The 12,089-nt window shown below is 40.0% G+C and overlaps 1 protein-coding gene across 5 annotated transcripts in view; it reads right to left on the bottom strand.

Moving 5' to 3' along the window:
- myo18b (myosin XVIIIB) overlaps nt 1-12,089 on the bottom strand; it is a 72,510-nt gene that overhangs the window by 59,224 nt on the left and 1,197 nt on the right. For 4 of the 5 annotated variants that reach the window (XM_076886837.1, XM_076886838.1, XM_076886840.1 and 1 more), the window contains exons 2-9: nt 10,787-10,942; nt 7,914-8,059; nt 6,391-6,816; nt 3,857-3,920; nt 3,495-3,607; nt 1,027-1,194; nt 715-925; nt 5-147 (exon numbers count right to left, since the gene is read on the bottom strand). In XM_076886837.1, the coding sequence (XP_076742952.1) occupies nt 5-147; nt 715-925; nt 1,027-1,194; nt 3,495-3,607; nt 3,857-3,920; nt 6,391-6,816; nt 7,914-8,059; nt 10,787-10,823 (1,308 nt within the window). In that variant the 5' untranslated portion in view covers nt 10,824-10,942. Of the gene's footprint in view, nt 1-4; nt 148-714; nt 926-1,026; nt 1,195-3,494; nt 3,608-3,856; nt 3,921-6,390; nt 6,817-7,913; nt 8,060-10,780; nt 10,943-12,089 lie in introns of those variants that run through there. The other variant, XM_023154178.3, reaches the window with a different exon arrangement.

Below are 12,089 nucleotides of genomic sequence, written 5' to 3'. Positions count from 1 at the left end.
ATGCCTGTAGGTGTCCAGCGGCAGCTTGTCCAGCATGGTTAAAATCCAATGAGAAAACCATAGCAAATCGAGACGACGCATCACTGTGCTTAGAGCTCACACAGCCAAAAGACCTCAGGATAGTGAACATAGCCTGAACACGCTCCACTAGTGAAAGAAATAGCAATAATCACAGTAGGGAAGTGTGGAAAGCTGAGGAAAACAAGCTGAAGCAAACATTTCAGCAAAATGAACCTACAGGCTCGCTAAAAACAGGACACCCTCTATTACATCGAAGGTTTTACCTCTCAGGACAGACTAAAAATAATCCTTCCTCGGCAGATTTTAAAATTACTTGAATGAGAGTAACACATGACATATCGCACATAGTTATAGTCATAGTTTATTTAACAAAACACTACTTGCACCTCACAATTTAATAGCTTACATTAGCCGTATTAACTTGAAGTAATCTTTATTGTGTGATACCGTCAGTCTCTCACAGAGAAATTTTGATCCACAAACTCCCTGAAAGGTTATTTTTCATCATTTTTCTTACATGTTGATGTGTATAACGTTCATTGAATATAGTTTTGGGATTCATTTAAGATTCATAGTTGTAGCGACTCACTCACAGTCACTGAAATGACAGACTAGTACCAGTTTCAAGTTTTAGTGCTGATCATTAACACTTTAAAAACCTAAACAGTTTTCATTTTTACAACGCACGCTCACCACTCATGTTCTCTCCTGCTGTGCCAGCTTGTTTGATAAGAGCATGTGTGAAGGTCTGACATGCCGTGGTCTTGCCCGTCCCGCTGCGTCCCAATGCACACACACTGTGATCCCTTCTGGTGCCAACCATAGACATGTAGACCCGTTTGACCAGGGCAGCCAGGGCAGGAGGAGCATCCCACACAGACTCCCCTCGCCGTGACTTTGGGGTCTAATAGAGAAAAAAAGAAGATAAACATAAAATGTTGCACATACTTAATAAGCTTTGTAGTTTCATAGGGTTACTGATCTGTAAATGTGTGTAAATTTTACCTTGCTGTGGGTCTGTAACGGGGGCCAGAAGTTGACCAGGTTTGGTCCTGCATGTGTCAGTGGAAGGTTTGCTTTAGCTCGACTGGTCAGAGTGTGCAGAGCTCCACATTCATTCACGCTCTGCAGGTCACTCAGATCCTCACACAGGTCGAGCTCTGGTGGATTACACTGTGGAGGAACAGCATCTCCATTAATTGGTTCAAATGTGAAAGAGTTAGTCTCAGATTTCACACAGATTACACCCTGGGAAAACTGTTTTCTTCTGTCTTAGTGGAGATGCTTTATAGAGTTATTAAAAAATGCTGCCTTTTTAAAACTTTGATATCACTAATGTTATTGTTCTGGATTAAGATAAGATGACAAACCAAAATATGTTTATGTCTATACAAATTCCCAAACTATTTCAATTCAGCATCCTGAATGAAACAAAATGCTAATTAACCAAATACTAAGATCATTTCAGTTTTTCAGTTTTGTTTATATAAATTAAATTATTATTTGAAATTATTCTTTCTTTCTCAGGATGTACCAAACTGTAGATTTTGCTGCTCCTAACATTGTAGCAGTTTCTTGGATGGGTTTTTTTTGTTTTTCGGTTTTCACCTGCATGGAGAGCTCCTTTTGTGCTGGTCCTGAGTCCTGTGACTCAGTGGTTTTGGTTTTTAATATTCTTTGATTCAGTTAGTGTCTGGTTGTATTTTAGTGATTTTTAGATCTTGGATTTTGTTTCTTTGCCTCCCCTGTGTTACATGTTTTCTTGTCTAGTCTCCCCGGTCTCTATGTCGTGCATCTCCTGGTCAAGTCTACATCTCCATGCCAGTCTTGTGTCTCATGTCCTGTGTTCAGTGTTTTGAGTTTTGCTTCCCCTTTGTCTCGTCATGTTTGGTTGCTCTCCTGCTGTTTCTCATTTCCTCGTTTGTTTTTCATAAATTTAGTTTATGGATTATTTCCCAGCAACTAAAGCTGCCACTTTAAGTATAAAGTGTCACACAGCCACACATGACAACTTTGGACACATGTTGTCTGTTTCACAGCAAAATCTTCCAAATGCAAGCACCACACCTCAAATCAACCCCAGCACTATTATCTGTTTAATTAAAAATGACATAACAAAGGAATTGCCCACACCTGCCCATGAAATAGGCTTTGACTCAATTGTCCAATTTTGGTCCTTTTCAAAAGTGGCACATGTTAAGGAGCTGAAACTCCAAAACTCTTCATCCAATTTGAATAAATTGTAATCTTATGTCCCTTGAGACCTCCAGTAATTCTCCAGAACCACAAACTTCACTTGGTTCTTTTCAGGAACACCGTCTGAACCTCATCATGCTGAACGTATTCTACTTCTCATTGGATTTGTGTTTTGGCTGCGGGAAATTGTTTCTTTACTGATCTTTTCCTGCCTTATGTCACTAGACTTGATATGACTGCGCTATGCTGTTGCTGCTGACTCCAGTAAATTCCACAAGACATGCTGTGTAAGTAAATACAAACAACAACAGTTTAGATGCACCTCTGCAAAGCACAGATGTGCTCTCTTATGTATATGTATTTAGGGAGAAGAGGTTTTTTTAACCTCTTACCTTAACATTCAAGACTGGTGAATGTCTTGAATGTTTTCCACTAGTTTTCCATTTGTGAGTAACATAAAATTATTTTTGTCAATGTAGAATGATGGACACCAGACTGTTTGGATATGACCTTATAACCCTTCCAAGAAGCCTTTTCTGTCTTACCACAAATGTGAGTAGCAAACTGTTAAATGAATGATGACAAGGTCCTGTCATATGTCATATGTCCTGTGTTTTAGTTCATCTGAGGTTGCATGTACCCCAATTTAAAACCTACTGAGGACCAGATGATTTTGTATTCTTCCTGATATAATAATAATGGATTGCATTTATGTAGCACTTTTCTAGACACTCAAAGCACATTATAATTCCACTCTCACATTCACACACTGGTAGAGGCAAGCTCCAGTTGTAGCCACAGCTGCCATATCGCAGGTGAAGTGTCTTGCCCAAGGACACAACGACCAGGACGGACAAAGCTGGGGATCGAGCCGGCAACCTTCCGGTTACAAGATGAGCTTCCCAAACCAAAAAAAGGGCACAATGAAAAGTGCTTCATATAATGTTTGCAGTTTTTTTTTAAAATCATATCCCTAAAAGACCACCTCCTTAAATTTCACATCACTGTAACATCACTGTAACAGGACTGGTATAAAAAGCTTTAACTTTAAGAAAATGTGTGCTAAATCTCCAAAATTTAATGGAGATTTATGCATTACTCTGTGCTGATACGTTTAAATGTTGACCTTTTTGTCATATGAAATTCTCATCTGGTTTGTTTCTTAAAGAAAGGGTTGTTGAAAGGTTTGCATTAGAAACAAAGGACAAGTTGATGTGCAAACTCTTACATGATTTGGACAGTAATAGAACCAGAAGGACACTTCTAGTCTGATCTACCTTCTCAACTTCATACTCGGAGACATCATGCACTGAGCCGTCCGTCTCAAGCCGGACCCTCACCCGGCCCTCGGACAGCTCTGGTGTGCCTTCATCTGGCTTCAGCTGAGTAGCTGAAAAGAGGAGAAATGAAGTTATGTCTTTGAAAGCACACATACAGACACCTTGTGAACTGAGGTGTGGAAATATCAAGGATCTTCAAGGCTACAATCAAGACTTGTTTTTTGTGTGAATGAGTCAGCAGTTATAGATCCATCCATGTGTAACTGTGGTTTCTGTTAGGGGTTAAATGTTCTTCAAAATGTACTTATAGCTAGCATGCATACTGTAGTGTGTGCGTGTGTGTTGTTTTCAATGCATACCACGGATGAAATCATCCTTGTCGACGTACCACACAGTTCCAGCTTCATACCACACATCCCTAACCTGAGAGAAAGCAGCATGAGAGGAACAAAGAGAAGAACAGTAACTACTTTTTGGCTGCACAGTTTCTATAATGCATGATCATTTAGTGTGCCACAGCATTGAATACCATTGTTTTCAGAGTTTACTTCTAGTGAAGTCACATTTAAAGTGTAGTGTTTTTCTTTATTTTCTGCTACATTTTCAAATAATCCCTGTGAGCTCAAAGCTCAGCTTTCAGACATAGAAACAGAAGACTATAGAATAAATGAGGACAACAATAAAACACATAAGTGTAAATAAGGAAAATTATCCATCCGTCTTCTTCCACTTATCTGGGGCCGGGTCCCAGGGGCAGCAGACTAAGCAGAGAAACCCAGATCTCCCTCTCCCTGGCCACCTCATCCAGCATGTCCAGGGGAACACCAAGGGGTTCCCAGGCCAGCCAAGAGATATAATCTCTCCAGCGTGTCCTGAGTCTGCCCCGGGTCCTCACACAGGAGGTGCCCAGGAGGCATCCCTGTCAGAAGCCCGAACCACCTCAACCTGCTCCTTTCAATGTGGAGGAGCAGCGGCTCTACTCTGAGCCCCTCTCAGATGGCCGAATTCCTCACCATATCTCCTGGGAGAAGCCAGCAACCTTTCTGAGGAAGTTTATTTCATCCATTTGTATCCGCGATCTCGTTCTTTCCGTCACTACCATAGTTTGTAACCATAGTTAAAGTAGATCACCTGGTAAATTGAGAGCTTTGCTTTTCCATTCAGCTCTCTTCATCACGACGGATCAACCATATGTACATTTTTTATAATTACTTATATAACTGTCACACTAGTTTCTTTCCTTTTGTTTAGGCTTTTCATCATATGTTGGACAGAACGACAGTGGATTAGGTAGTGAATTGTATTGTCTGAGATTTAAAGATCTTAAAATGACTTAAATGTAACTTTTGTTTGTCTCCGTAAACATTTTGATTCCCACTATGCACATAGGTCAAACTACTGAAGTATGCAAATACAAAAAACCCCTAAAAGAACCTTTAGTTTTGGATTACTTTGTTGTTTCTCTATTGAATGGAATGGTAATATTTAATATCTACATAAATGGGTACTGTCACACCAGACAGTACGAAAGGTGGACGTAGCTACCACGACGTCACCTGTTGGTTTCAAATACTGTTCTGAAGATTTAAGATGAATGTTTATGCTGTTGCCATCATGGTTGCAAGAATCCAGTGGTGAGCTCCAATGATCCATTTTGCTTTTAATGGTTCTTAGCTGAGAGACGTGACCCAGAAATATCCATGTGGCAGCCATAAGAAGATCTAATCAAATTCTCTGAATACTAAGGAAAGGAGCTTCAATGCTTCCTTTATTGCTTCCTTTAGCTAAGGAGGACCATTCGTTATGAAAGGAGATTAAAAATCACCGCCTCATAATTCATTGTGATGGATCATCCCACAATTCACAAAAACCATCGAAATAATGACCAAAATGTTAATTGTAACTGCATTTTCCATTTTATGCCATAACTGATGTAGTTTGAGTTTTTAACAACAGTTTGTTACACTCACATCTGAAATCTGATCATCACACTGCTGGAATAAAAACTACTTCTTGTTGAGTCTTTGCTTTGCATGAACAATATATTATATAATAATTATTATTATGGAGGGCATATTATTTTGTTCATAGAAATAAACAGTTTGAAGGAAAGCAGCTGCACTGGATCACAGCAGGTAAATATAAGAAAATCTGATCTTTTCATTTCATATGCTACTAGATATTATTGTGATTATTGCGATAGCAGGGTGATCTGCAAACAATGTGCTGTATGTCAATAGGGGAGCACTGCAGGATTACTAAGGAAAAATAATGCAGCATTAACTCAGGTTTCTCTTTAAAAACACCACAACAATTCAGATAAATTTGAGGAGACTAGCGCTTTTGTAGAGATGTGGCAAAGAAAAGTCACTCGCTGTGTGCACACTGCTGAGAAAAAGATGCTTGCAACTGACAAGTCATTAGCCATTGAGCAAACTGAAAACATCACAGCTAATCCTCCTGTGTCAAATACAGTATCATCAAAAACATATAAACTAAAACCCTACAAATTAGGTTTATTTTTATTCAGTATGATCCACAACGAGTAGAACAATGAACTAATCGCCATAGGTGTCGCCATCTAATGGCCTCCAGACAGAATGCAAGTTTAAGGCACTTCCCCGCTGGCTTTACTTTTCCAACCACAAAGCTACATCCACTTTTTTCACTGTCTATGTCTCGTGAATGTCTCAACTAAGGCAGATGAGGGATCTGAATGCAGGGCATAAAGTAGATACGTTTTTATTGGAATTTAAATGTTAGTTTTAAAAGGAAACGGTGTCACAAAAAGGGGAAAAAATCCATTAAAAATATTATTTTAATGTAGAAGAGTTTCCAAGTATTCTGCAGGCCTCAGACTATCTGTAAGACCGGATGACAAAAGCATACATACCTCCTTCCTGGCATTCTCTGTCACAGTTGTCTCTGTTTGCATTCCCTCTGGCTCCTGCCTCTCCTCCATCCCCTTCTCTTTCTCCTTCCCTTGCCCAAATTCCTCTATCCTCTCCTTCTTTGTATGCTCCTCCATATTTTTGCTCTTCTTTTCAGTCCTTCTGTCCCACTGTTGCAGCTTCTGCTTTGGGGGCTCTGGTGTTACGTCTGGTCTGGTTTCAGGTTTACCCCTGGAGTCAGGAGTCACTATGTGGCACTGAGATGAGGACCTGCCATCTGGCTGTGCTGAGTTGCGTCCTTGAGGTTGGCTGTTGTCGCTGTTGTCGCTGAATTGCTCTGTCCGCAGGGACATTTCTGCCTCGAGGATTGGAGGAGTCTGATCTGGGAGTAGAAACTGTTGCACCAGGTTGTCACTCAGTTTGTTTGGCTGTAGTGGGAAGAAAAAAGTAACAGGCCTCCTTTGACTGTTAACTGAAGGTTATGCATGCGTTGTACTTGTGTGTAGTAGTGCTACTGGAAATAGTGGGTGATGTGTCACAGTCTGCTGGTGCTTTTGTTGTGTCTTCTGTTTATGTTGTTACTTTCTTTTATTTCTTCTGTTAGACTGTTCCATAATTTCACTCCCGCTATTGAGATAGACATACTTTTTAAAGTTGTTCTAGCACTTTGTATTTTAAAAGTATAATGTGTGGTTTCCAACAGACCTTTTGGTCAATGATCACACCAAGAATTTTTTTTTTGATACTTTTCTTTTGGTTTCCAAATAACATAAATTTGGTTTTATCTAGATTCAATGATAACTTATTTATATCAAACCACTTTAATATCGTTAATTCCTGTGTGATCATCTCCAAAACCTGTGGCAACTTCACTCCTGAACAAAATATATTTGTGTCATCTGCAAATATTACAAACTTTAGAATCTGCGATACTCTGCAAATATCATTTATGTACATAATAAACATTTTTGGAGCCAATACTGAACCTTGATGTACTCCACAAGCAATATCCATCAAATTAGATTTATATTCATTTATTTGTACATATTGTTGCCTATTCCCTACATAGCTTTTTAACTAGTCCAAACCACTCCCCTAAACCTGTACCTTTCCAGTTTTTTTAATCATGAAATTTTTAATAGAATTTCATGATTAACAGTATCAAATGCCTTCTTTAGATCTAAGAAAACTCCAAGTGTGTACCTCTTATTATCCATACATTCTGTTATCTCTTCCATTAAATCTCTCAATGCCAAAGCTAGCAATAGATAGAGAAAATCAGTTTTATCCAAAGAAGCCCATCTGGCCCTTCTCTGGCTGTCATTACATTACTGACATTGTTTTCTCCAGCCTAGAGAAGGCCATTCCAGAGGCATCTGAGTGAGAGGGTGCCACTTTATTAGGCACACCTGTGGCCTAATTAAATGACTAGTCACGTTTTTAGTTGCAGACCAACTCTGGTATTGGCAACACTAAGATCTTTAAGATTCAATAAGATATTGAGAGATGGAAATGAATGACTTACTGGCCTTTCTTCTTTGACCTCTGGCTCTTTATGTTTGGTCTCTTTCTCTGAATCTCTGACGAGCTGCTTGAGGAAACCACCTGGCAGAACTGACAGAGGCGGATGTGGTACCGTTGTGACAATTGGCTTGTTTTCCTCCTTTATCTGTAGTTTGGTCCATTGATGATTCAGGCAGAACAAACAAAATAGAAAGTCATTGTATGGTTTGGATGCAGTGTGCAGTCCATTGGGCATGCACATCAGGCATGCACTGCATGCTCAGCGGAGAGTTAAACAAGTCAGATGCATACGTTGACAATGTATGACAAATGTGTTGGAAAGCGAAAGAGATTTCTTACAGTTCTTATCAAACACTTTATTTTGACCAACACTCAAACATGAGTTCATCAAAACTGCTCCACAGGGTTTAGAATAAGTCCAAAAAGGGGAGGCAGTGTGTGGCACAGTGGACATAAATGAATGTGAGTCCTTTAAAGGCCTTTTTGTAATTAGCTTCCTTCAGCACTTTTAGCACCATGCAGGGTCATAAACAGCTATGAGGTACCAGAGGCGTTGGAGGGTTTTTCAAATAAGAGAATGTGTGACAATCTAAACGGCTGTTAATTTGAGTAGGATAGAATAGAATAGGCCTTTATTGTCATTGTACATGTACGACAAAATTGTGGGTGCTCCGCACCAACTGTATGGAATAAAAATAGAAATAGTAAGACAGCAGGAATAAATAACAGACAAGAGGAGTATATACAAAAAGAGGAATAAAAACAAAACTGGAGGAAAACACACAATAGGAAGGTACACATCAGAGGACAGGTGCTTGAAAGTAGTGAAAAGACTGGAATTCTAAAAAAGTTATGGCCTACTGGACTTGTGATTGGGATTTGTTTACAGAGTTAGATTGATGCCTGAGATGTGAGGATTTGGAATTGGTGTAGAGATGAGGAGTGAACCCGAGGCACAGAGAGGCAGGGCCTTCGAGTACGCTGTTTTTTCCCTCGTGCTATTTTCATGTAGGTGAAGCAATCATTCTGTAATTTATAGACAGGTGCTCTGCAAAAGAGGGAAGCTGTATGTCTGGTCTCACACCAAAGGCATTTTGGTAAACGTGGTGCCACTATGCTGAATTGTTAAACTCCACAAATCTGTCAAAAACATATTAATCGCAAAATTTAGACTGGGATACACATTAGTGTGCTTGACAAAGCTTTTTATGAGATTCAAAATTGGACGACTAACCAGTGAAAATGTGCCAGCTTTGTAAAACCCTGCAGTTGGCATGAACTTGTGACTGCATTAGAATAGATTTGAGCAGAGGTTCCATGGATGGTTTAAACCTAAATCTTCTCTTTAAAGATAAGAAACCCTCTAGTTCTACTTCTAAACTAAATAAAACTCAATATTAGCTTCATGTCAAGCTAATCCAAGAGTAAAACCCCCCAGACAGTTACAGTAAGTTCAGAAGATGTCACAACTGTTTCTCTGTCTGAAATAATACAGCTACATTCAGCTACAATAATAGAGGTACAGTTTATGAGCTTCAACAGAAAAGCCGAGCATCAGCTGCTCAGGCATTAGAGTGATTTTGTACACTTGTTCCTGTTTTGGGGGTTTATTTGACACAGAAGCATGGACAAGTAAATGGTCATTTCTTTATTAAACCTTTAAGAAATTAAGCAGGTAAAAGGCCTCAAGTTGATTTCAAATGCAGCTTTTAAAAGTTTTTCCTGCATGGAGCAAGAACATTAGGAGGGACAGAATCTGAGAAAAAATTTATTTTGATGTTGCCCAGTATTCAATATCATTTGCAAACTTGCACAGTAATTAAGGGACTGTGCTTAAAATGACAGCGATTCTTAATCTAATTATGTATACTGTAATAACATATCAGTCACATGAAACATGTTACTGTGTAAGAATATTTGCTTTGGTTAAAACCCTTGTGTATGCAATGCAGTGTCAGTTAACCAATACTGTAATCAGTTTGAAATCTGATGCTTTCCATTTGTGTTGCTGTGCTCCACAATGTAGCTACATTAAAAGTATTTTCCCAGTGACAGTCTGAAAATCCACTAGCATGTATGAATCTCTTCAGAGATTTGACATCCTATGAGATGGTATCATGTGTATGACCAGGTGTACGAGGGGCCACATCAAAAGGACAGCATGTATTTTCTTTACCCAGCAGAAGAATACTCTGCTTCTGTGTTTTTGCCAGGATAGTGTAACACATTTAAAATCCAGTCTGAAAAACAGTTTCCAGTTATCACTGTCTCCTACTTTCCTTTTGTATGAACTGTGGGGAAAGACTTTGTAGCTTGTCGGTCAGCTGGGACATACAATTTCGTTTTTTTCTGTAAGGATTTCCACTAATGGTGTTGTAAGCTGGAGTCACTGAGCATAAAAATATCTTTACAATCAACCTGAAAAAGGCTGAAAAATGGAGGCTAATCTCGAGGCTTCAAAATGGATAAAAAAAAAAAACAACCCCAAAAAACCTAAACTTAAGCATGACCATCTTTTCGGTAGCGTGTGATAAGCAGAATGAACTGAGTGATGAAACTGCCATATAAGGCTGGGTGTTCTGCTCCCATTTGTGGAAAACTTCAATATTTTGTATCTCAACAGAAATATCAGTATCAGCAGATTCAGATCGCAAATGTCAAGTGACAGCATGGGGCTGTAAAAAGCTCAAACACTGAACATGCAAGATGATTAATACACCAACCACAGCAGTGGCATGCTACGATGACTCAGGGTTAGAACAGAGGAGCACTCACTATGTGATCAGTGCACCACACACACCCACACACACATGTGTGTGCAGTCACAACCAGCTATTAGAGTTAATGCAGCACACAGCATTTCTGCACCTCCCTTCTTCTCCCAGAGTTTTAAGCGTGAGGACAGTGCCATGGTTTCACAGTAGGGAGAGGGTTAAGGGGAGTGAGGTGGCTGTGGAGGTGGAGGGTCACGCGTCTGTCAGCAAGATGTGATGGTGGCAATGTGCGTGTGCACAGAGGGAGAAGAACAATCTGACAAGAAAGAAAGAAAACTGAGGTAAATTAGATAATCTTCAGTAAAAGACAGTTATCACACACACACACCATCATGATCCACTTTTCCATTATTGACATACTTCACTGCCACTTTGTGTCTATTGAGACGTCATTATTTTTTAAGAAACTGTCTCGTCGTGCTCCTGCTCAGAGGTTCTGTTGTCAGTCAGCTCACACCGACTCTGTATGATGTGTTGGCGTTAATCAATCTTGTCATTATCCACCTTTTTTTACAACACTGCATTGAAGGCAAGGGTCTGCTGTGATTAATAGGGTCATAAACACACATATTGTTAAAGCGTAAATCTGTGTGAAAAGTTTTACTAATCAGTAGCTACACTGTGAAAAAAGTTGTGCCTTCCCATTGCCCTTGGCCTCAAACACTCCTGATGTCTTTTTGCGGTTCTGTTTTGTCATGACCCCATTTCCATCGGGTTGAAGTCTGGACTTTGACTGGGCCACAGCACTGATTCTTTCCTTTTTCAGCAGCTGTGCTCGGGATTATTGTTCTGTTGATGACCCAGTTTCATTCAGGCTTTAACTGTCAGACAGACGGCTTCACATTTGACTCTAGAACACTTTGGTATACAGAGCAGTTCATGTTCTGCTCAGTGACTGTAAGGTGCCCAAATCTTCATCGCTCCACCACCATGCTGGCAGTTGGTCTGAGATGTTTGCTATGAACTTGTAGAGTCTGCGGTGGAGTTCTTGAGTTTTTTGCAGTTTCTCAGAGCATGGATGGCCTAAGCTTGGGGTAAATTTGCTGGGGCGCCCACTCCTGGGAAGACTTTGGTATACAACATACATTCGAGTGCGCCACAGAAACAAACTGTCAAAACCTCAGTTTTTACAAAAGTGCTCACACTTACTGCTGATCAGATAATCAAGTGTATTTGATTAGCACAGGGGTGGGCAACTCCAGGCCTCGAGGGCCGGTGTCCTGCAGGTTTTAGATGTGTCCTTGATCCAACACAGCTGATATAAATGGCTAAACGATCTCCTCAACGTGTCTTGAAGTTCTCCAGAGGCCTGGTAATGAACTAATCCTTTGATTCAGGTGTGTTGACCCAGGGTGAGATCTAAAACCTGTAGGATATCGGCCCTCAAGGCCTGGAGTTGCCCA

This window comes from Maylandia zebra, linkage group LG7, assembly GCF_041146795.1.
Source record: "Maylandia zebra isolate NMK-2024a linkage group LG7, Mzebra_GT3a, whole genome shotgun sequence".
NCBI classification, from domain to species: Eukaryota; Metazoa; Chordata; class Actinopteri; order Cichliformes; family Cichlidae; genus Maylandia; species Maylandia zebra.
This window is presented reverse-complemented; position numbering and strand designations above follow the sequence as displayed.